Raw genomic sequence first — 24894 nt, 5'->3', positions numbered from 1 at the left:
ATAGGCATTATTAATTAGATCGTTGGCCACATGATTGAACTTAATCACCTATCCTCCTCAGAGTCAGGAAGTCAGTCTGATATCAACTGACGCAAACCCAAACCTTCTAATCTCATCGTTAGCTTTCCTGGCATGGTTAGCTCCCTTATAAAAAGGTCTAGGGGCCCACAACGAGTCACCTCATTAGCGTTGCCCTCTGATGGTTGTTGGCACCAATTTCATGCCAACAGGAATCCCCAAATTGGGGCACAGTGAAGAAGAAAACTTTAGTGCTGAACAGCTCAATTGTGATACAGCATGACTGGCTGTGTGGCAGCTCTAGGGCCAGGCCCTTCTACAGTTTAACTGCTCTGCTGTGGTTCTCGATGATTTGCTCTGCTCTGTTCCTGCTTTGCACTGTGCTGTGCTTTCATCTGCTCCATTCTGTGCCACTCTGCTCTAGAGTGCTCTGGCCTACAGTGATCTGCTCTGCTCTGCTCCAGTAAGACATCTTCAGTGTTTCAGCTCAGCTGGGGAATCACTCTTTAGTGTGGGGTGGAAAGGGAAAGTGCACTCCCAGAGTCAGGGGGAGCTGGCTTATGCGGACAAAAAGTCCCCACCCCTGGTCCCTGATTGGTCTCTCCTGGTGCAAATGAGGACTCCAAATCCTTGCAGTTTGATTAATTCAAACAGAACTGTCCTGATTGGTCAGAATAAAGCCACTGTGGTTAGCTGCACTATGTAGCTTCAAATGGATGGGGGAAAGCTCAGGCCTATTGGTTGAAATAGGATTCCAGGAACTCCTTTCTAATGGCTGGCTCAGAGGGCAGAAACAATGCAGGCAGGTAGTTTAGAGCAGAGGTAGGCAAGTTTAATGCCAGCTTCTCCATGAAGGGCAGTTTGTGTAAGAGGCTCCTGTGTAGAAATGCCTGCTAGGGCCTCATGGCTTTGGCTGTCAGCTGACTTTCTGCACTTCCACTTTACAACAAACCTAGTATTAGTCCATTTACCAACTCTTGTTTCTCTTTATTTTTTCCTTTCACTTGGTTTCTTTCGCAATAGATATTTATTAAACTCTCACTATCTGCTGGCACTGTACTTGCTTATCTGGTGAGTTGTAAGCATATACTCTCATTTTGTATGGTGGCATTTTCAAAATGTGTTAACTCACGATTCATCTCCTGAGTCTGAATTTGAAGCCTTAGTCATAGTGTGCTTTGCTATATATGGAATAGTGTTTTCCTAGGCAATGCATTTGCAACAGATTTGTGTTATTTTGAAAATATTAATGTTTGTCTCTAAAGCAGGGTTGGGTCAGGATGAGGCCATTGATATAGAATAAAATTATCTGAGTCTTAGTGGGGCAACTATAACTGTTTCTACGAAGAATACAATGATGCATTATTTTTACCTTATGTTTGCCATCACTAATTGCTTGTTTTAATACTTTTCCTGCCCAATATTTATTATGAAGCATTTAAATTCTTATTTTAAAAAACTATGGTTTCCATTCTTATTTCTATCAGTGATGCTTTTTGTGTGTGTATGCATGTGCCAGTCTTTTCCTCTTCAAGTCCCAATGATCTATTGTTTTTTCTTTTCTCATTCAATCTAAAAAAAGATCTTGCAGCATTTTCTTTCGAGATATTTCTCATCATGCTTTTTTTTTTTTTTTCTGTTTTCCATTTAATTCATGCTTTTATCATCTTGTCTCTAGATTGTAGAGTTCATTTTTTTACCCAATCTCCTTATCTATAAACTAGAGGTCCTGTGCACAAAATTCATGCACTGGGAAAAGTGGGTCATTCAGCCCGGCCTCTGCCCTCTCGCAGTCTGGGACCCTTTGGGGGACATAACAGTGCTCCAAGTGGCAGGTGGCCAGGGAGGAGCTTGAATCAGGGCCAGGCGCTGTGCCTGCTTCTCATGCTCATCCTGGCCTGCCGCAGAGTCCGGAGAGGCTCTGCCATGGCAGCTGCATTCGCCAGCCATAAGCCCAGCTTCTGGCTGGGTGGCGCTCCTTTGTGAGAGTGCCCTGACCGCCAGGGGGCAGCTCCTGTGTTGAGCATCTGCTTCCTGGTGGTCAGTGTGCATCCTAGTGACAGGTCATTCCGGTTGTTCCTCTGTAACAGTCACTTAGGCTTTTATTATATAGACTAGAGGCCCATTGCAGGGAGATTCCTGCAATAGGGCTTCCTGCTGAGGTCGCTGCCCCGCCTGCTTCCCTTCCTTCTCCCAGCCCCTCCTGCTTCCCTCCCTTCTCCTCTGCTTGCTTCTTCACAGCTTTGCTGCCTTCTGCAGCATTTGGCTTCTTTCTATGCTGACTTCAGTCCTTGCTCTGGCCTGGATATGCAAATTAACCGCCATCTTGGTTGGGTTAATTTGCATACTCACCCTGATTGGCTGGTGGGCATGGCTCATGGGTGTAGTGAAGGTGCGATCAATTTGCGTATTTATCCTTTATTAGGTAGGATTCTCCCCTCTTTTTCTCCTACTTGTACATCACCATCAGGTGCATTTCTCTCCTGCATAGAAACTTCCTATGGCTTCATGTGACCTTTAGGATAAAATTCAAGCTTTTTTCCTGGGTTTTTAAGTTATCCACAGTTGGCTATGGGCTATGTTTTTCTGAACTTCCTTTCTACTTGTTTCTAATCTGGTCCTCTAGTGCTGGTTTTCCTTTGCTTTTTAATTGGCCCTAATGCATTTTGTGCATTGAGCCCTGCTTATCCTTTTCTGGCTCTTCTCTACAATGCCCTCCTCTCTCCTAATGTACTAGTAATCTATCCCCATACTTTAGGGCTTTTCTATCTGTACTTGCTTTCTGACCCCACTCCAAGCACAAAAATGCTGCTGACCTCTGACCCTCCTCAGCATGTTCAAATCCACTCTTAGTCACTTGGTCCTAAACAGAGGCACACTGGCAACCATGGTTATACTAGTTAACATTGTGGAGAGCAGGAGCCAGATCTTTTGTTTTTGTGTTCCCAGCAGCTTCTAACAAGTGATTCTCAACTGTGACTGTCCATTAGTATCACTTAGGGAGCTTTAAAAACAAAACTAAATTGAACCTATTAGGGTTGAGCCAGGAACCAGTGACTAGTGGGCACTCTCTCGGTGACAATATGTGCAGCTGGAGTTGAGAGCCAGTAAGTGAGACAGTCTCCCAGTGAATCTTTTTGACACTAGAGGAACACGGAGTTTGAGCCCTCTGTGCATATCACTGCATCTCTGCCTGGAGGATTCAAAGCGACCCTTTATAAGACTTGGGTAAAAATGGCTTATTCAAACACATATGAGTATTCATTATGTGCCAGGCACTGGTCCGAGTGCTGAGGTCACTGCAGTGAACAAAACATGTCCCTGTTGCCCTGGCCGAGTTGCTCAGTGGTTAGACCAAAGACTGAAGGGTCGTAGGTTCAATTCCTGGCCAAGGGCACATACCGCCATTGCAGGTTCAATCCCTGGTCCCGGTCAGGACTGGAGTGGGAAGCAACCAATTGATGTGTCTGTCCCACATAGATGTCTTTCTCTCTCCCCCTCCTCTCCCTCCTTTCCACTCTCTTTAAAATATCAATGGAAAAAATATCCTCGAGAGAGGATTGAAAAAAACCAACCAACAAAAAAATGTCCCTGCCCCTGGAGCTTCTGCTCTTAGCCATGGGAAACCATAAATAAGTAATGTCAGGTAATGATGGTAAACACTGTGGAAAAAATGGAGCAGGATGAGTGGTCAGAGAGAATAGCAGTACTTTCATAGAGGCTCGTTTCAAAGATGTTTTCCATTTCCTTAAATCAGCCAATGCTCTGGAAACCAGCCTCCTCTGATTAAAGTCTGGGAGCCTGAGCCGGCGGGCCAGCCAGGACTGAAGTAGGAACTCTTGCTGCCCCTTATCTATAAGCAGAGGGCTGAGCAGTGTCCTGTGGAGCCAGGGGGACCCCAGAGAATGGAAGGCTGGAGGGGAGGAGGGCAGGACGGAAGGGTGGGGTCCTGGAACAAGGGACAGGCCGGGGCTGTGGATTCACACCTGGCCTAGGACCAGGGATCCGGCTGTGAACACTGTTCGGGACAGGATGCCAGCTCTCAGTAACCAATTTTATGTTACGGTTGTTCCCCTCTTACACTAAGGATTCCAATGCGATTCTCATCACTTGAAAAAGATGACACACTTAAGTAGCCCAAGCTTTCTGTTTCAAAATGTTTCTCTGTCAATGAACATTCTTTGTAGCTGCGAAGTGGATGTTTATTGAAATGAGTTGTCAGTTTCTTTAATAATATGCAGCATGAATTTCTTTAGTACCGGTAGATGGGAAGCATGGCAGATATTAGAGCAAATATACACTGAGTGGCCAGATTATTATGATCTCTGAACACATAATTGGCCACTCAGCTTATATCCTATATAATAAAAGGCTATTATGCAAATTGTCCCCTCAACCAGGAGTTCAACCGGTAGGCAGGCCGGCCAACTGCCCATGTCCCCACCCCCTGGCCAGGCTGGCCGGACCCCACTCACTGGGCCTTTGATGTATGTGTTTGGAGATCATAATAGTCTGGCCACTCAGTGTGTATTTAAGGAAAGGGGGGAAGGCTTCATCTGGAGCCTCTACTTCAGGCACTCCTCCCGGAAAGTCAGTTCCTGAGGTGGGTGGTCCCTTCCACTGAGGGATACTGCTTTGTAGCCTGAGATGTGGTTAAACCATCTGTATGCGCCTGTATGTAGCAGTCTTAGTAATGGGCATACCATTAGTCTCCATATGAGATTTCCTTAAGGGTATGGGAAGAGCACAGGGCGAGGGGCTTGATTCTAGGACTGAAATGAAATCTTAAGAAGGTAGACTCTCGTTGTCTTAACCACTTGAAACAGTAACTTAAGCAATGAAATGAAAGATCGGGCATCTGTCGGTAAACGGATTGATAAAGCTACTTCACTCAGGTTGTCAGGCACGTCTGGGGAGAACAGCGGAGACAACCGTGGAGCAAGCGCTTCACACCGAGGTTGGGAATTTCATTTTCAGATCACACAGATATCTCCTTTCGCCACCCTTTCCTGTGGTAACTGAATGCAAGGCACATCCCCTTTGCTGCTGTCTTTCTGTTCCTACACACAATCCAAGAAGCCAAGGAAACCTAGTGCCGGAGCCCAGACCCTGGGTCTGGAGAGGGGACTCCGCAGGCAGCAGGCTGGGGCCTCTGCCCTCCTCCCCGCAGCCGGCAGCAGCGCCCCTCGCCTGCACCTGCCGCGCGGGCTGCCGCCGGGCGGAGGGCAGGGAGGGAGCGGGCGCCGAGGGGCCAGCTGGGCGGCGGCAGCGAGGCGCCCACCGCGGAGAGGCTCCTCCTTGGCCCCAGGGACAGCGGCGAGGGTGGAGCGCCGGGAGGGGGCGGGGAGGAGTCAGAGCAGCTGCGCGGCGGGTCTCCAGGGGGAGCCAAGGTATAAGGGCGGGCCCTGCACCGCCCGGAGCATCCTTTTCCCTCTGGACCCCGCCCGCCGGCGCGCAGCCCGGCTCGCGCTGCTCTTGCCTGGTGTGACTTCTTTGTGCTGTTTTCTGCCTGCGCCTCATCTCTGCAGGACCCGTTCGTCCTTCTTCGGGCTATAAAAAGGCAGATGATGAGATGTCCCGGGCCACGTCTGCTGGAGACCAGCCGGAGACAGCAGCCCGCACCATTTACCTCAACCAATCGCATCTCAACAAATTCCGTGACAACCAGATCAGGTAAGAGAAGGCGGCGGAGAGACCAAGAAACAGTGACTTCACAGCTGGGATGGGGCTCACCTTCCTCTTGTTAGCTTTACCACGCATCTAGTGTCTTCTCTCCCCCCCCCCCCCAAGTCTGCTTCCTCCAGCCCCTTACACTACTCTCCCCCCTCTCTCCCCCTACCAGCAGTCTACACCCGCTTTTCCAGTGGGGTCATATGTATTTAGTCTTTATTTTTCTCCCCTATGCATCTATTCCTTGCTTAGGCAATGTGAGTCCCAAGAAAGTTTTTATTCAAAATGAGTTCTCATATTTTTCATCCCCGAGCTCCCTTCCAAGAACCACCGCCCACACACCAAATCCTGTTTTAATACAGTTGATAACTCTTCTTAGCAATTTACAGACCATAATGTGGGGATCTGCTTTATAAAGGAATCCCACAGGTCAGAAGGACTCACATGCAACTCTGAATGGTCCAGGACATTTGGTAAGAGGTCTTTATTTGCTGGGAAACTTTGCCCAGAGTTATCAGAAAGATGAATGGAAGCTAGTGTATGTCTACTATTTGCTGCCCACTGTGTCAGATGCTTTAGCTATACTAGCTTTATAAATCCTCATAGCCTCCTGAAGAAGGCATTATTACAATAAGATCAGGAAACCGAGATAGCAAGGTGTTAAATAATGTATCTATGGTCATAGAGCCCCTGAATGGCAGAGCTGGAAATAGAACCCAGCCTGACTACTATGACTCAAATTCTTCCTGCTGTGGAAAGCTAGATCATTAGGCACCGGTGTTAATACGTTTTCAAATTTCATTAAATTTTCAGGCTTAGATAACATTATCTCTGGGAGTGACTTCAAAGGATGTAGGTCTGTGAGTGGCTCAGAATACCAAGTTCAGGTGTAGAGAAGTTAAGTGATTGGTCAGGTTACACATAGATTATTGACAAACCTGAATTCCAATTCAGTGTTATTTCTAGAAAGCTCTGGCTAAAACTTTGCTATTGTTATGTGTTTTAAGTATTGCACTAAAGCAGTAGTACTTGTATAGGCTGCTTAGCCTGACATCTTTATTTAGAAACAACTGGCTGTTGGACATTAATGTACCTTGATAGGATTTGGAATAGAATAATGGTGCATATTACATGGTCATGATACCTTCATTTATTAAGTGAATGTTAGGCTTTATTTTGGGTTTTAAGAATGATCATTGGGACATATACTTAAAAGTGTAGCTTAGAAGAATAACTGAGACCAAATTCAAATAAAGAGTGAGCTTGGTTTAAGATATGAAGCATCAGCTACAATGAGTTACCATTTCACGCACAAGGATAGCTTTAACCAAAAAGACAATAACAACTGTTGAGGATATGAAGAAATTGGAATCTTTGTTGCTTGGAATGAAATATGGTGTAGTTACTTTGGGTAACAGTTTGGAAGTTCCTCAAAAGGTTAAATTTAAAGTAACCATATGATCCAGTAATTCTACTTCTAGGTTTAAATAATGAAGAAAAAATGAAAACATGCCCATATAAAAACTGTACACAAATGTTCAAAAATGTTCATAGCAACATTGTTCATAATAGTAAAAAAGTGGAAACAATTAAAATGTCTATCAACTGATGAACAAATTAATACAATGTGGTATAGCCATACAGTGGAATATTATCCTATATAATAAAGAGGTAATATGTAAATCGACTGTCATGCCTTCATACAAGATGGCCACCCAATGTGGTTACAAGATGGTCACCTCCATGTGGTCACAGATGGTCACCACTAGATGGCCAGCAGGGGAGGGCAGTTAGGGGCAACCAGGCCAGCAGGGGAGGGAGTTGGGGGGGACCATCCCTGCAGGGAAGGGCAGTTAGAGGTGATTAGGCCGGCAGGGGAGCATTTAGGCATCGATCAGGCTAGCACGAGAGTGGTTAGGGGGTGATCAGGCTGGCAGGCAGGCGAGCGGTTGGGAGCCAGTAGTCCCGTGTTGTGAGAGGGATGTCTGGGTCCCATATTGGAGAGGGTGCAGACTGGGTTGTGGGACTACCCCCCTTGTCCCCAGTGCACAAAATTTGACCTCTAGTTTGACCATAAAAGGAATTAAGTAGTCATATATACTATGACATGGGTGAACCTTGAAAACATACTAAGTGAAAGAAGCCAGTAGTAACAAAAGGCCTCATATTATAGGCATACCCAGGAGATTTTGTGGGTTCATTCTGGACCACCACTATAAGTGATTAAGTATTACAATAAAATGAGTCCGAATCTTTTTGCTGGTGGAGATTCTTGTCTTCAATTAGTAAAAAAAAATCAAAAAAAAATCTGAGGAATGTAATAAAACAAAGTGCATTAAAACAAGGTGTGCTTTTATCTGATTCCATTTATAAGAAATACCCAGAAGAGGCAAATCTATTGAGACAGAAGATAGTTTAGTGGTAACCAGGGCTGCTTAAGGGGGAATGACTGGTAATGTGTGTCAAGTTTCATTTGGGGTAATGGTCATACAACTTTGTATAAAAATATTTGAAATCATTTAGAATCCTGCAGGCCAATATTTCTCCATTTCCTTATACCTTCTAATATATGTTTCTATTGAATGACTTTTAAAAAGATAAAATTTCGCCCTAACTGGTTTGGCTCAGTGGATAGAGAATTGGCCTGCGGACTGAAGGGTCCCAGGTTCGATTCTGGTCAAGGGCATATGCCTGGGTTGTGGGCTTGGTACCCAATAGGGGGCATGTAGGAGGCAGCTAGTCAATGATTCTCTCTCATCATTGATGTTTCTACCTCTTCTTCTCCCTCTCCTTCTCTCTCTGAAATCAATAAAAATATATTAAAAAATAAAAAGCTAAAATTTCTTTGTAAAAAGATTTATACTGTATAAGGATATGGAATTGAAGAGTCACTTTTTTAAAACTATAAAATATTTTCATAAAATATTTAAAAAATATTTTACTAATATTTTTGCTTAGTTCCTATTTAATTTTGGTATCCATTTGTGCATACTTAAAGTTGGGAGAATGAAACCAAGCTGATTTTTGAGACTATTTTATTATTAATCACCTGTTTTACAATTTGATTTGTACTTGTTTGAAGTGGGGAGAAATCAATATGGGAATGTACAGGTTGGCTTGGAATAAAGTAGGTAGATATAAATTATTCTATTTAAAGCATTGTGTAAGTGAATAACTAAATTAATTGACATGTAGTGAATATTAAAATTTATAGAATTTCTGAGCTCATCACTTAAACTATGAGCATAAATTTTAGAATGTACTGAATAGGATCCAATAAATTAAAATGTGCCCACTGCTGTTCTATAAAATGGCTTTTGAATATTTGTTTCACCTCAACTGTGTATTTAAATAGGAATTGCTAATGGTGATGTGAGTTACATAGTTTATTAAGGGATTTATTATAAAGCTTCTTGGCATTGTAGTTTAAGGATTTTATAAAAATGATAAGCCACATTATTTTAGCACTTTCATATTGCTGAAGTCAAGTTTCATAAAAATATTAATTTTTAAAATTGAGGCTTCTTAATGTTTGCTAAAAGTTGATAAAGTTATTAAAAGGAGTGTTTTCATAAAAGGGAGTCAATAAAGGTTTTTTTTCTTAATATAATTTTTCTTGAGAAAAGATTAATGTTTTTTGTTTATTCTTTTTGGCGGCTGGGCATGGAGTATTTATCCCAGATTGTTTGCTTCTAACCTGAGCTGTTTGAGGAGAAGGGACCATGTGTGACGGATGAGGCTCATGTTAATTCATGGAATTATTTGGAAGCTCTCCACCTCAGGAGGCGGGCCTTGCCAGGGCAGTTTTCTCACTTACCTTCCCCACTCCCGCCACTTTCTGGCTGGAACTGCGAGGATCATGGCAGTTAGCTTTTGCCTACTTTCATGAGCAACTGGCATTTTTGAATTCAAGGGAGATATCTAAGTTTGCTAAAGATGGAGATGGCTGCTGGGTGTCGGAGGAGGTCGGTGAGGGTTGGTGTGGTAAATTCAGAACAGGAGATAAAGGTCTAGAGTTCATGTTTTGACCTGTGTACTAAGAAAGAGGCTGGGCCTGGTGAGTAGGAGCAAGAAGTTCACCAGAGATGATAGACTAAAGCCTATAGGGGAATGGGTAACCTGGTAATCCCAAATTCCAAGCAATTCCTTGAAATTCTGGGAATGTCAATGCCATGGAAATGATGTCGCTGACACTGAAAATATGTTTTGTCTGAGCTGTGGCAAGTTGTTTTCAAGGAGAAACTTCATTATCATAATTATGAAGTATATGTCATACTTCATAATTATGATAATGAAGTTTCTTTTCTCCTAGGCACTAGTTTTCTAGGATCTTGAGAACAATAATAACTTGTTTTTTTTTCTCCTAGGCACTAGTTTTCTAGGATCTTGAGAACAATAATAACTTTCTTCATTCTCTAGGAATAGTGATTAATGGAATATTGCAAAGTACATATTCTTGTCAAGGATGGTATTATACGTCTACCTAACAAGGTCCCTTTTTCCTGAAGTATACAATATCTTCTTTTAAATATTTCTACAGATTTTTGAAATATAGGTCACCCATCTAAAGTGTATATAGTTCAGTTGTTTTTAGTATACTCACAGAATTGTAAAACAGCATCACAGTTAATTTGAGAACATTTTTATGGCTTCCAGAAGTCTGTGCCTTTAGCTGCCTATTTAAATACACAGTTGAGGTGAAACAAATATTCAAAAGCCATTTTATAGAACAGCAGTGGGCACATTTTAATTTATTGGATACTATTCAATACATTCTAAAATTTATGCTCATAGTTTAAGTGATGAGCTCAGAAATTCTATAAATTTTAATATTCACTACATGTCAATTAATTTAGTTATTCACTTACACAATGCTCTAAGCAAGCACTGCTCTATTTCATATCTCTTTAGATCTCCCCCTTTTGGATCTTTCCTATGAATTATTTAATTTCATTTTAAGTGTTTTAAGTTAAATATTAAATGTGTATAAAAACTTGCTATTTAGAGGCACTTGGTGGGAAATCTTTAATTTCAAATGTGTTAAATTAAACTCCCCCCCCCCCCCCAAAAAAAAATATCTTGAAATAACTTACTGGAATATTTATGAAATCCTGATAGGGTGTATGCAGTTTTTTAATTTGATTATCATATGCCATTGAAATAATGACTTTCAGGGCTGTAAGGTTGTTTTCTTCTGTGTTTGAAATGAGGTCTTCAAAGCATTAGGAAAGTTTTGAATGAGTCATTAGTTTCAGTGGGAGTTTTAACTAGCAAAAGCCTGCATTAAAACAATCACTTGAATTTGATCATACTTTTGCATTTTATCAGGGTGGGTTGACTTAAAGGAAAGTTTATTTGTAGGAATATTTTGTTGGTTTTGCCAGCATAAGTTTTAAATCAAATTTTGCCTTTGCCGAAGGGGAACTGAGCATGTGTGCCAACTTTACAGTATTGTTTTATAAGATTACTAGAGTCCCAGTGCATGAATTCATGCACGGGTGGGGTCCCTGAGCCTGGCTAGCAATCAGGGCCATTGCGGCTGTCTCATCTATCCCAGGGGGAGGGACCATAGGAGGTTGGCAGAGGGAGTGCAATGACCACCATGTGGCAGCTCCTGCGTTGAGCATCTGCTCCAGGTTGGTCAGTGCATGTCATGGCAGTCGATCAGTCATTTGGTAGACCAGTCGTAATGGTCACTTAGTCTTTTATATATATATAGATGCTGGGATCCTAATGTCAAAAGGCATTTCTGTCTTGAGGAATGAGGAGAAATCATCTTTAAAAAACAGTTTGTACATGCATAGTGGTGATAGATGACATGTGTAATTCGATAACTAACATTACCAAGTGCACTAAGGAGGAATGATTCTCCTTTAAGTGTTTAGAGCTGCAGAATTTAGGTGGGATCTGGTCTTAATACTTATGTTGCTTCCAACTTAAAAAATAATACCAAGATCTGATAAATAGTCATAACTTCCTTTTGATTCATGCAAAGATCAGTGTTTTAAAAACTAAGGTTTACATATCTCATTTGAGAAACTGCCCATGTCAAGGTTGGCAAAGGTAAACATGTATAAAAGTCCTAATCAAGAGTAATTGGTTATGTTGAAAGCATTCAACTTACCGTGTTTTCCCGAAAATAAGACCTACTTACAGGTTTCCTTCTGAGTGAAATATAAGGCATCCCCCTGAAAAAAAGGCCCCCCCTAGGCTAAACATGACAGATTTGGTCCACTAATTCTGAAAGAAATGGAGTCACAAGAAATTCACCAGGAAATTCAGGAATTGGATTGTTATGATGATGTTCCAGAAGATGATGACATGATTGTCATTGAATAAATGAGTAAATTCTTGATCCTGTAGGATTCACAGTTTGTCTGGTTTGTGTTGACAACTACCGTACTACCGTACTGTATACAGGTAATAAATTTCCTTTATTTTCATTTAACAATAAATGTGTACCGTATTCTTCTTCATGGAAAAATAAGACATCCCCTGAAAATAAGACCTAGCGCATCTTTGGGAGCAAAAATTAATATAAGACATTGTCTTATTTTCGGGGAAACAGGGTACCTTAAGACAGCCTCAAAATTTTCTTCTATGTACATTGTTTTTATTTATCTGTTTGTTTATATATTTTAAGAAAACTGTGTGTATTTAAGGTGTATACCATGATGATATATGTTAGAAGCCCAGTACATGAAATTCATGCACAGTGTGTGTGGGGGTTTCCTCAGCCCAGCCTGCACCCTCTCCAATCTGGGACCCCTCGAGGGATGTTCGACTGCCCATTTACAGAGATTGGGCCATGGGGGTATGCCAGCCTGGGTGAGGGTCTGAGGGCTGTTTTCAGGCTGGCCACACCCTCCAGCGACCCAAGCTCCCAACCCCTCCTTTTTTTCTTTCTTTTCAGTGCCTCCTTGAGCAGAGGCCAGGGCCAGCTGGAAGCAGGTATTTGGGATTTATTTATCTTCTATAATTGAAAATTTGTAGCCTTGAGCAGAGGCCAGGGCTGGCCAGGGGGCCTGCGGGAAGCTGGCTTCCTCCATCAGAGGAGCAACCCAAGCCTCCTGCTTGCTCCAATTCCATAGCCACTGCCATCTTTGTTGGGTTAATTTGCATACTCACTCCTGGTTGGCTGGTAGGTGTAGCAGAATGATGGTTATTTGCATGTTTCTCTTTTATTAGTGTAATTAGTGAAATACTACAGTGTAGCTAATCACAATAATAAAGAGCTAATATGCTAATGGTCCGGATGCTATTAATACATAACAACCCATTGCAGGGGGCTGTCTGTATGGGGTTGGGGGGGAGAAAGGAGGCGTTGCTCTGGAGTTGGGGTGGAAGCATGGGGAAGCGCCTGGAGAAGGCGGGACCAACCTGAGGCAACTCGAGGACTGAGGGCGGGGCTCGAAGCAGCCAGAGAAGGCCAGTGGGGTGGGGGGCTGGGCCAGGTGCTCTGGAGCTCTGTGTGGAGAGGTTTGACTATCAAGGCAGAGTGGTGGATGGATGGGTGGGGCTTGCCATTTTGTGCACTGGACTCCTAGTTAACATATAATCTCACACAGTTACCATTCATTGTTTTTAAATTAGAGGCAGATATACTTGGTTAATCTCCAAGCCATCAACTACTGCTGTCCTGTATTTTCTGATCATGAATGTCACAGCATAATGAGAGTTCTTGATTTATACATATCAGCAGCAATTAATGCCATAGGAAATTCTTGTAATCAGAACTTTTATCAGAGTTACATGCCTGGACAAGGCTGTTGAGGCATTCTGCAGATAAAAATATGTAAATCGGAGGACTTCAGCACTGAGTGTTTCAGGTAACCATTAAACGCATGAGTTTCTTGAAATGTATTTTTTGAGTTAATTTCTATCTTATTTTTAAAAAAATAAATCTTTATTCAGATTATTACAGTTGTTCCTCTTTTTCCCCTCCATAGCTCCCCTCCACCCTGTTCCCACCCCACCCTCTGCCCTTACCTACTCCCACTGTCCTCATCCATAGGTGTACGATTTTTGTTCAGTCTCTTCCTGCACCCCACACCCTTCCCCCCGGAAAAAAATTCAGTCCACTCTCTTTCTATTCCCCTGATTCTATTCTATTCACCAATTTATTCTGCTCATCAGATTTTTTATTCACTTGATTTTTAGATTCACTTGTTGATAGATATGTATTTGTTGTTCATAATTTAATCTTTACCTTTTTCTTCTTCTTCCTCTTCTTAAAGAATCGTTGAGCATTTCATATAATACTGGTTTGGTGGTGATAAACTCCTTTAGCTTTTTCTTTTAAAAAAATTTAATAAATCTTTATTGTTCAGATTATTACAATTGTTTCTTTCTTTCTTTTTTTCTTCCCCCATAGCTCTCCTCCACCAAGTCCTCACCCCACCCTTTGCCTTTATCCTTTAGCTTTTTCTTATCTGTGAAGCTCTTTATCTGACCTTTAAGTCTGAATGATAGCTTTGCTGGGTAGAGTAATCTTAGTTTTAGGTTCTTGCTATTCATCACTTTGAATATTTCTTTTCTGGCCTGCAGAGTTTCTGTTGAGAAATCAGCTGATAGTCATATGGATGCTCCATTGTAGGCAAATAACTGTTTTTCTCTTGCTGCTTTTAATATTCTCTCTTTGTCTTTTGCTCTTGGCATTTTAATTATGATATGTCTTGGTGTGGTTCTCTTTGGATTCCTTTTGTTTGGGGTTCTGTGTGCTTCCTGGATTTGTAAGCCTATTTCTTTCACAAGGTGGGGGACGTTTTCTGTCATTATTTCTTCAAATAGGTTTTCAGTATCTTATTCTCTCTCTTCTTCTGGCACCTCCATAATTCAGATGTTGGTACGCTTGAAGTTATCCCAGAGGCTTCTTACACTATCTTTAAAATTTTAGATTCTTTTTTCTTTTTTCTTTTCTGGTTGGGTGATTTTGTTTCTTTGTATTTCAAATCTTTGACTTGATTCTTTTGGTCCTTTAGTCTGCTGTTGGACCTCTGTATATTATTTTTTATTTCAGTCAGTGTATGCTTGATTGCTAGTTAGTCCCTTTTTATATCCTCAAGGGTCTTGCTAAATTTATCAGCCTTTTCTAGAAAATTCTTGAAAAACCTCATTACTGTGGTTTTGAACTCTATATCCAGTCATTTGTTTTCCTTCATTTCTTTCATTTCTGACCTGTTTCTTTGTCTCTGCATTTTGGCTGCTTCTCTGAGTTGATAGAATGCCTTTGTGTGCTAGGTGTTTTATAGGGCCCAATGGCTCAGCCTCCCCAGTTACCTGAGGTGGACACCCTTGGTGCACCCCTTTGTGGGCTGTGTGCACAGTCTTGTTGTGGTAAGCCTAGATTGTTGTTGGCATCACTGGGAGGAATTGACCTCCAGGCCAATTGTCTGTGAGTACCAGGGTGTCTACACTGGAAGAACTTCTGTGCTGGAGATACCCTTATGAGACAAGACTTGCAAAAGTCTCTATGCTCAGCTTGGATGGGGTGGAGTCTCAGGGCGGAGCAGACAGCAATAGCTTCCTGTCTGTCCTGCCCAAAGAGGCCCCTTGGTCTCAGTGTCCCATGATAATTGCTGCAAGCACCTCTGAGAGAAAGCCGCCCTAGAGTTTCGCCCACTGCCAGACATTCCAATTTCTCCCTGAATGAGTCTGAGTCCCCAGAGTCTTGCCCAGAACTGGAGTTCAGAGTAGTTGGGAGCCTTTGTCTCCCTCCCAATTGAGAAAGCCAGCCGCGCACTCAGTTGCCAACCCTCTTCATGTGCGTGCCTCCGTACCTCTGCCTTCTGCAGCTCCTCTGATTCTCCACGTGCTTTTCTCTTTCCCTCTAGTTGTAGAATTTCCACTCAGCCAGCCTTCCTGTGGTTCTGGGTGATGTCTGTTTTGTCTTTTAGTTGTAGTTTTGAAATTGTTGTGTGAGGCAGCAGTTTAGGAGTTTTCCTATGCTGCCATCTTGCTTTCCCCCCTTGAAATGCATTTTTAGAAAAGCATGTTAGCCTTGGGCCAATTTTGTATTTGATGTTTCAAAGGAAATAGCAGATGTTTAGGACAGACTTGTGCAGTGGTATCTTTATCAAGTTGACTTTGTAGGAGGTAGATGTGGAACATATTTTGAACTAATCAAAAAAATATCAATCCATTCCCATTTATGAAAACTGGCATTTGATTTGAGAGATCTAGTCAGTAAACTTATTCCCCCTCTTCCCTGTTCCCATATTCTATTAACTCTTACTGTCTTCTGTGAACTTGTAAGTACTTTTGAATCTTATGGATAAAAAAAAGAGTTAAGTATCAGAATTTTTGAAAAACACAAGTTGACATTTAATTAGGAGAACACCAAGGAGATATGAGGGTGTTAGTCCTGAATCAGATCTCAGGACAGAAAACAAACATTGGTGGAAAAACTGTTGAACTTAGAATACATTCTGCAAGTGGAGTAGTTTTGTGCCAACGTTGTTTCATCAGTTTTCACCATCTTACCTTGGGAGTATAAGATGTAAACATAATATAGAATATTAACATTGTGGGGAAACCTGCTAAAGAGGTGTGGCAACTCCGTGCCATTTTTTGTAGCTATTTTTTAAGTATAAACTTACCTTAAAATAAAAGTATTTTAACAATTAACTGAAAGTATCCAGGAGAGCAGGAACTAAATGCTAACTCATTTGTCTTTTTTTTTTTTTAAATATAATTTATTGATTTTTTACAGAGAGGAAGGGAGAGAGATAGAGAGTTAGAAACATCGACCAGCTGCCTCCTGCACACCCCCTACTGGGGATGTGCCTGCAACCAACGTACATGCCCCTGACCGGAATCGAACCTGGGACCTTTCAGTGTGCAGACTGATGCTCTACCACTGAGCCAAACCGGTTTCGGCTCATTTGTCTTTTTATTGGGTGTTTTGGGATGTTTGGGTCCTTTATTGGGCACAGACATTATTTTGAAGGGATGATAGTCAATGGAAACTGTACCAGTATCTCCACATGGTTGTCATGCTAGGTAGGTGGAAAAACACTTACCCTCTGGGTACTAAACAACATTCCCTTAGATGGCAACACCAAGAGTTTGTTCGCTTAGTGTCTGATCTAGTTGTATAGAAAAAGTAGGCAGCTACATGGACTGCAGAAAATTCTGTGGTCAGAGTTTACTCATGTGAGCGTTTGTGTAGTTATCTAGAAAGTAGTATCTAAGTGTGTATTCTACTTATGACTGAGCCACTCAATAGCAAAAGCTTACTGAAAAATGCTACTCAGCAACCCTTTCCAGAGGGACAATGCTTAGAGAGAACAAAAGAAGCATGACCATTGTTGGGGTTCAGGGATGTTCTACAGAGAAATTTCCTGAAATCTATGAGGTTGGGTTTGGTCACTTAAATGCTAAGCTATCCTCTTCTCCAAAATGAAGCCAACTCTTTAAAAATTAAATCCTAGATTTTTAGCTACCCTTACTATTTCATGTTGTGGTTAAAAAGGAATTTGAGGTTGAGTTTGGGATGTTGCTGGCCATTATGAGGGATTATTCTCTATATATCTTCAATATCTGTTACATGCACTATCATTCCAACGGTTACTGGAGAGTGGGTTTCAGCTTCTAGCTCTACCTAAGACAAGACATTAGCCAGAGGGAGAGTGGGCCTGTCTCTGTCACATAAATGCTATATTTTTCATCAGTGGTCTCCAAATTTTTTGATCACATGTTCTATCAGTATGACTTTTTACCATGAACTTTAATATATATATTTAAATATCTATATAGATGTGTCACTATCATTAGTTACTATCTTACCAAGAGTCTGAGTTAAGAATCATGGATGGTAATCCATATTGTTAATATTCTTCTTGATTATTTTGAATGTTTTTGGCTGATTTATCACATTTAAAAAAGACAATTTTATTGATTTCAGAGAGGAAGGGAGAGGGAGAGAGAGAGAGAGAGAGAAACATCAATGATGAGAGAGAATCATTGATTGGCTGCCTCCTACACATTCTCCACTGGGGATTTGACCCACAACCCAGGCATGGGTTCATGGGTGGTGATACTGTTTCTTGTATTCCTGAGGATTTTTAAAAAATACTGTTTTGAACAGTGGGTTGACCCAAGGTCATTGGTTTCAAAATAACTCGCTTCTACCTAGTTTTAGACCACCCCAGAGGGTCAGAGGTGCAAGGGCTGTGTCAGGAGGTGTTTAGCTGTCCTTTTGTCTCTGTCATCTTCCAATAAGGTGGGAACAGCACTAGTCCTACTGAAGAGATACCCAACTTTTGACAGATCTTTCTCTACCTCTAGCTAGGTTTGATTGGAAGATATTGGATGTTGTAAATAGGAACTAGAATAGTGTCTTAACACAGAAAGTGGCCAGAATTAGATGAGAATATGAATGTAACCCAAGGTTCAGTATTAGATATATTGTCCAAAGAGAGGCTGATTATCTACACTAATGATTACTAAAACTGTTCTTTTATGTAACTCGTGTTGCTCACTATCCAGTTATTTGATAACAAAATCATTCAGTTGATAAGCTATTACTGGGGGAAAGTAAGGTGTACTTGAGTATTACCTTGTGCTAGGGGTGTAGACTGCCTGGAGAGTAAATACTAGTACATATGCAGGCTAAGGAATAACAAGGTGAATTTGGGGTGTCAGGGGCTTTTGTATGTATTTTTCTAACCTGCAACTTTTACGGGTATTCATGCTGTACTGAGAGCATAAGACAGGGTTAAGATGTGTTTAAGTGTGTGTTATGTTGCTAAATCAAGAAATTAGCTTCTCCTTTTGGAGTTCTGCAAGAACTAAGTTGGGTGTAAATTCACATTAAATCCACCATGGCTTCTCCCTGCTACCCCAAACACCAACTGAGATTCTTTACTGTAGAATGGTAAAAACATTAAACTTGGTCCCAGTGAATAACTGTAATGCTAATGAATTGTGAATATAGAGTCTGTATCTTTCCCCACTCTTGACCCCACTTCCTTCCTTGTTTTGGGCTGTCAGTTTTGTAGCCATTTGGACTCTGCTTTTGTAGCCATTTGGAGTCTTTCTAAGGAACCTGGCAGTGTGTTTAATATTAAATCTGAACACTTAATTATATATTCAGTTATGTAAAGGAATATTACTTAAATTATCCAATAAAAAATATGACTCCTTTATTCCTATTCTAGTAACCGGTGAAGATTTTGAAAGTATTATTGTCTAGCATATGAAGTGTGTTACCAAGCTCTGACAATTTAAAAATAGAGCTCTTTATTTTAAAGCAGCAAGTCTCTTTGCTGAGTAATACCCTAATTACCTACTCAATATTCCATCTTTGTTGAAACTGCCTCATATTAATTTTTAATGCTACCTTTACAAATTATAGTTTATTAATCACTCTAGTGTTGATACATAAGAGTAAATTGAGTTATTTCCTATAATGACTATGTCAAGGGCAGACAGAGCATTAACTTCTCATATTCCTGTTTTGCCCGCCAGCTGTTACACAGTTTATTGGCCACTTGTATTTCAATAAAGTTTTGTTCACTGTATATGCTTAGACATTGCAGGAAAAGTAATTTTAAGTACTGGTGTGTGTGTTTGTATGTATTGTGTGTGTGTGATGTGTATAGCGTAGTTATTTTCTAAATGGAGGTTTTGACTTAGGTTAGCCATATTTGTAAGCCAAATATTATAGCTATTATAAAATTGGGTAACTTTATAGCAAAAAAAAAAACATAATGGGATTTATGTTATTTTTGATACCTTTACCAATCTCCTACTGATACCTTTACCAATCTCCTCTCACCACTTTATGTAAATTGTATACAAAGCTCTTACTTAGTGTTTAGATTCATTTGGCCTATAGGTGAACATCGTCTCCATTGGGAACTTATTAATTCACTCGGTAAGCCATTCCAGTCCATGCTTACCTGATGTGGAAAGCTCTTTCTTTACCCTGAGGCTTCCTGTGAGTTCTACACATAAAAAACAGCAATTGATCTGTAAGCAGCGGGAAATATTTTAGGTGCTATAACAAAATATTAATTATAATATCATATTTGAATTAGTGTTCACGAACTGTCATGCATTTAATAGTGCTCTTCACACTTAGTGTGACAGCCACAGACTCATTTATAGAGAAGAGCTTTGTAGTGTTGTCCCAGAGAGAAGGTGTGGCCTCCTCATGAGGACGTGTGGTCGCCTAATGTACTGGGCTTCTATGCTAGCCTTGGGAAACTGGGAGTTTTCTTTTCTAATGAAGTTAATTGATGACTGCTCTAATGTACATTGCTCCTATATTTAACAGAAATTAAAATACATGTTTTAAAAGGTTTTTATATTTTTACCATTTAAACTGTACCCTAAAACTCTAAAACCACATGTTAATATGTATGAATTTTAAGGAAATGCTGATAATATTTTTATGTTTCTCTTCCAATTTCTGAGGACCAATTATTTATAGTTTTGTGGCCCATTTGCTAGTATTTTCTTTTGGTGGTTAATGGACAGTGTTTCAAAATATTTTTAATCACATGTCCTACACTTTACTATATGAGAGAAGAAACTATTTTTAATACATTGCTGGTATTTGATATAGAATAAAATAAGTTTTTATAGAAACTAATCCTCAGCATTTAAGGATTTTGGAATAGTGGATTGCTTTATAAGAAAGTTAGCTGATTTTGATTTTAAATCATAATACCTTTTATATAAGTAGCTTGCAAATATTAATTTAACATTGTTCATAGCTAAATATCTTTTCTTACATAGCAGTTGAAGATAAACTGTTGTGCTAAGGAACCTCATAAGTTTTGATATTAGAAAATAGGAATACTATAAGAATGTCTAGCCTTTTAAAGAAACATATTCTGTCTACCTTTGGAAACACATTTAATTAATATTTTGAAATTTAGAACAGTGTAAAAATGGGTCTACATTTATTCATGAAAAATAATGTCTGGGACATGGTGAATATGGAGCTCTGGTTGAGTTCTGCAGGAGTGAAAGATTGTAGTGATTTCTAAGAAGTATGCCGTGCTTCGCAAGACCTTGAAGCTAGTCTCTGACTTAAAAGTGAATTGTCTATAAAAACATTTGACAAGGCTTACGCGCCCCATAAAATTATTGAATACATTTTTATGGAATCTACAAAAGACATCAGTGCTGATATTTAGTTTTGCTCTCAATGTCTTGTTCTTGTGGCATTTGCACTCTGCAGGCTGTCACATATTCTGTGGCATGTCAAGGTAACTTGGTTGGTAAGAACATGATGTGTAGGTTTGAAAAATGTTACATTGCATAAGAAAAATCTAGGTTTATTTGGTTTGAGCAGGTCTAGCTGATTTTGTTGAAGGTGGTCCTCACTTATTGTTACCCCTATCCTACAGTGCATATTTCTTTCCTAGGCTATTGTGAGTATTAAATGAGTTAATATGTTTAATGCACAGTAAACAGTACCTCGCTGAGTGTTTTACATATTTTGACGTTATTTTATTTGCATTTATATGGTATGTTTGGCAATAACTTTCCCACTAAACTGGGTGCATGTTACTTGAATTGAAAAGACAAGCAGGTTTTGAATTGCTTTGTAGAGATGAAAAGGTAACACACAAATTCAGTAGGATGAGTATCTTAAAAGAATAAAATACATTTTCTTTTTTCAGCAACCAGATTTTTAAGATTAATTTTATTATTTGCCCGAGTTTATCATGGAGACATTTAAATTATTTACTGGAAAAATTGTAATGGGGAGAAACCCTATGTTTTTCTTGAATAGCCAGAGAGGAAGGCAGTTAGGTAAAGTAAATGGGGCAAAGCAAACCTGCTGTGAAGTGACCAGCTGAGGGAGTTCTTCCTTATTTGTCAGACGGGAAGCACACTTCTCTGGAAGGCTGCTGTAATACTAAATGAGGTTACAAATGAGCCAATGTCTAGAGAGAATACACCTTGGATATTTTATGTCTGGACTTCCACAACAGGTCAGATAGGCTTATTGCTTTCTTCTTTATTTCATGGTAAGTACACCTAACCTTTAGTATTGTAACCATTTTAAGTGTACATTCAGTAGTTAAGTACATTGACACTGTTGTGCACCCAGTCTCCAGAACTCTTTTCGTTTTCCCAAGCTGAGACTTTATATCCATTAAACAGCTCCCCAAGCCTCCCTCCCAGCAGACGCTGGCAACCACCACTCTACTTCTGTCTCTATGGCTCCGTCTGCTCTAAATAACTCATGTAATGGTCGTATTGCTCTTTGAAATAGCAAATCTCCATCGTTATAGAGAGTTTTTGTACTTTAATTAACAAGTTGTCATTTTTTAATGGTGTCTCTAGCCCTTAAGTCTTCTACGCTTTGTCTTACATCTTGCTGTGTACCACTGCAAGCACCCTTTAAAATAATGGTATAAAAATTTAAAGAAGTTCAAATGACTTTTTTCCTCTCCCTTTCTGCAGTGTCTGTGTCAAACTTTCCACACCAATTTTCCCTGATGATCCTGCGGAAAAGTTGGGCTATTCGGGAGCGGCAGAGAGCTTTTGAGGGTTGAGGGAGTAGCTTGGTGAGGGTGGGGGGGAGAGAAAAAGAGGGGACGGTTATACCAGATCTGCTTTGTCAAGTAGATGGTTTCTACTGCGCTGGGTGAGTATCTAATTTCTCCACGTCTAGTGTGGTGATCTGTCTCTATGCCCATTTCCCATCCAGGTGATTTCAATCTAAAACAGTAAAGGGGCTGTGATCTCCCTGTTCAGTGACCATTGCTATTTTTATTTTGTCTTCAGTAAGATATACAAGGCCGGCCATTCTCTTTCTACCCCAGGCTTACTGTCCCATCTCCCCACGTTCCTCTTCCTGTGTTCAGGCTGTGGTGAGTTACTCAGCCGGCCGTTAATCACAGTATCTTCCCTAGAGTGTTCCTTATGTCCGTACTAAAGCCTTTCCATTTGGTGAGCTCTGTCTTTTAAGGCTTAGGTCTCATAACTCTTAAGAAACAATTTCTTCCTTGTCCTGCGTTTCCACGCTTTACCGTTGAGCCGCCACCTGCTCATGCCACAGCGTCGCAGACTTTTCTTTTGTGGAACTTAACACATTGCATCACATCTATTTTTATGTCTGATTCTCCGCTTCTGCTGCATCATCCTTGGTGGCAAAGTCTGCCTATTTTATCTTGCATTTTCTCCAGCACCAAGCACAGCTCCTAGCCAATAAGCACACAATCTTTGCTAAATGACTTGGCTATCCTGGTGAAGGTCAGAGTTATACAGAAAATAGGAACTGGCTTGCCACATTGTTCTAAGATTTCCTTCACATTTAATTGTTTATTGAACAAAGTGAAAACCCCAAAGCAGTTACTTGTGCCTTGGAAATGGATGTATTGTGTGGTTTTAATGTTATGCTTTTATGCATAATGTACTCTTGAAAGGGGGTAGCTGAGTTAAATGCTTTTAATGTCGATTCTTCAGATAAAACAGATATCATATATCTGCTCTCAAATGAGGTGCCTTTGGGAGTAATGTGATAGCTGGCATCCTTATTCATTTATGTCAGTTGAAGTTTACATTTTTGTTTATTCGACAAATTTATTTTTGGTACCTAGTACATACCGTCACTGTGCTTGTTATTTGGAGACATGATGGTGGAAAAGCAAGAGTGTGATAGCAGAGGAAGATTCAGAGTAACCTTACGGTATGTTCTTCCTAGGCCACAGGTGGGTTGTGCCATTCCTTGAAGGATTGCCCACCTTGTAACGCGTTTCCATGCCACTTTCTTTAGAGGCTCACCTTGGGGTACAAAATGCCAGAGGGCCAGTGCTCTCACACCTGAACCTACACTCCTAAGGAGAGAGAGGTCAGAAGTGAGGTATGGGTGAAACCAAGCTAGTCTTGGCTAGTGTCCCCATTTCACAGATGAAAAAACCAAAAAAATAATATTATACAACTCACCCAAATTCACACAGTCCACGGAGGACCAAGGACCAGTTTGCTTAAGGTGCAAATAATAAAACTGTCTAAAAGTTGATATGCTTTTTATTATCTCATGCACCAGCAATTGTAAGCAAAGTCAGTGTTAATAGTGCTCACTGACATACCTCAACACAATAAAGGCCACATATGACAAATCCACAACTGACATTGTTACAGAAAACTGGAGAAAAACCAAGCAACGCTTAGAGAGATGGAGTTACACTTTATTATTATTATGCGCAGGCCGAGAGGAAACTGTATTTCAAATTCTGGGCCCCAACATGAAGGAACTTTCCCTATTTATATGTTTTTACCTTCTTTGTCTCCCATGAATTTCGTGCCCTGGGCCTCTAGTATTAAAATATTTCCTCTAATTAATTCCCTTTTAATGTGTACGAATTTCACGCACCAGGCTACTAGTTTAAGATATAAAGACAGTGTTTCCTATCTGTTTCTTTTCTGGTTGTTTTTGAATGTTTTTATTTCATATTTTTGTTTCTGAAAATAATTTGTAACATAGAGGAGGAGACTATTAAAAAACCACTGGGGCCCTGGCCAGATTGCTCAGTTGAGGAGCATTGTCCTGTACACCAGAAGATTGTGGGTTTGATTCCCTGTCAAAGCATATTCTTAGGTTGTGGGCGAATATGGGAAGCAACTGATTGATGTTTCTCACTTCAATATTTCTCTTTCTCCTCTCTTTCGCTATTTCTCTCAAATCTACATTGAGTGGCCAGCTTATTATGATCCCTGAATGCATAATAATCTGGACACTCAGTGTATATCCTATATAATAAAAGGCTAATATGCAAATTGTCACCTCGACCAGAAGTTTGACCAGCAGGCAGGCTGGCCAACCACCCATGTCCCCTCTCCCTGCCAGGCTGGCCGAACCCCAACCATGCACGAATTAATGCATTGGGTCTCTAATATATATATATATATATATATATATATATATATATATATATACACACACACATACATACATACATATATATCGGGCCTCTAATACACACACCTGAGTGGCCAGATTTACTATGCGTTCAGAGATCATAATAATCTGGCCACTCAGTGTATAAAAACATATCCTGGAGTCAGGGTTAAAAAGCACACACAGTCCTAGCCCATTTGGCTCATTGGATAGAGCATCGGCCTGTGGACTGAAGGGTCCCAGGTTCATTTCAGGCCAAGGGCACATGCCTGGGTTGTGGGCTCGATCTCCTGTTGCACATGTGCAGGAGGCAGCTGATCAATGATTCTCTCTCATCA

At 40.6% G+C, this 24894-nt stretch overlaps 1 protein-coding gene across 4 annotated transcripts in view; it reads left to right on the top strand.

The window, feature by feature from the left end:
* ATP8A2 (ATPase phospholipid transporting 8A2) overlaps positions 1–24894 on the top strand; it is a 563643-nt gene that overhangs the window by 65232 nt on the left and 473517 nt on the right. For all 4 annotated transcript variants that reach the window (XM_084878763.1, XM_084878761.1, XM_084878762.1 and 1 more), the window contains exon 2: positions 5547–5691. In XM_084878763.1, the coding sequence (XP_084734889.1) occupies positions 5547–5691 (145 nt within the window). The remainder of the gene's footprint in view (positions 1–5546; positions 5692–24894) is intronic.

This window comes from Pipistrellus hanaki, assembly GCF_964339955.1.
Source record: "Pipistrellus hanaki genome assembly, chromosome: 3".
Classification (NCBI taxonomy): domain Eukaryota; kingdom Metazoa; phylum Chordata; class Mammalia; order Chiroptera; family Vespertilionidae; genus Pipistrellus; species Pipistrellus hanaki.
Note: the sequence above shows the minus strand (reverse complement) of the source record. Positions and strands in the feature narration are given on the sequence as shown.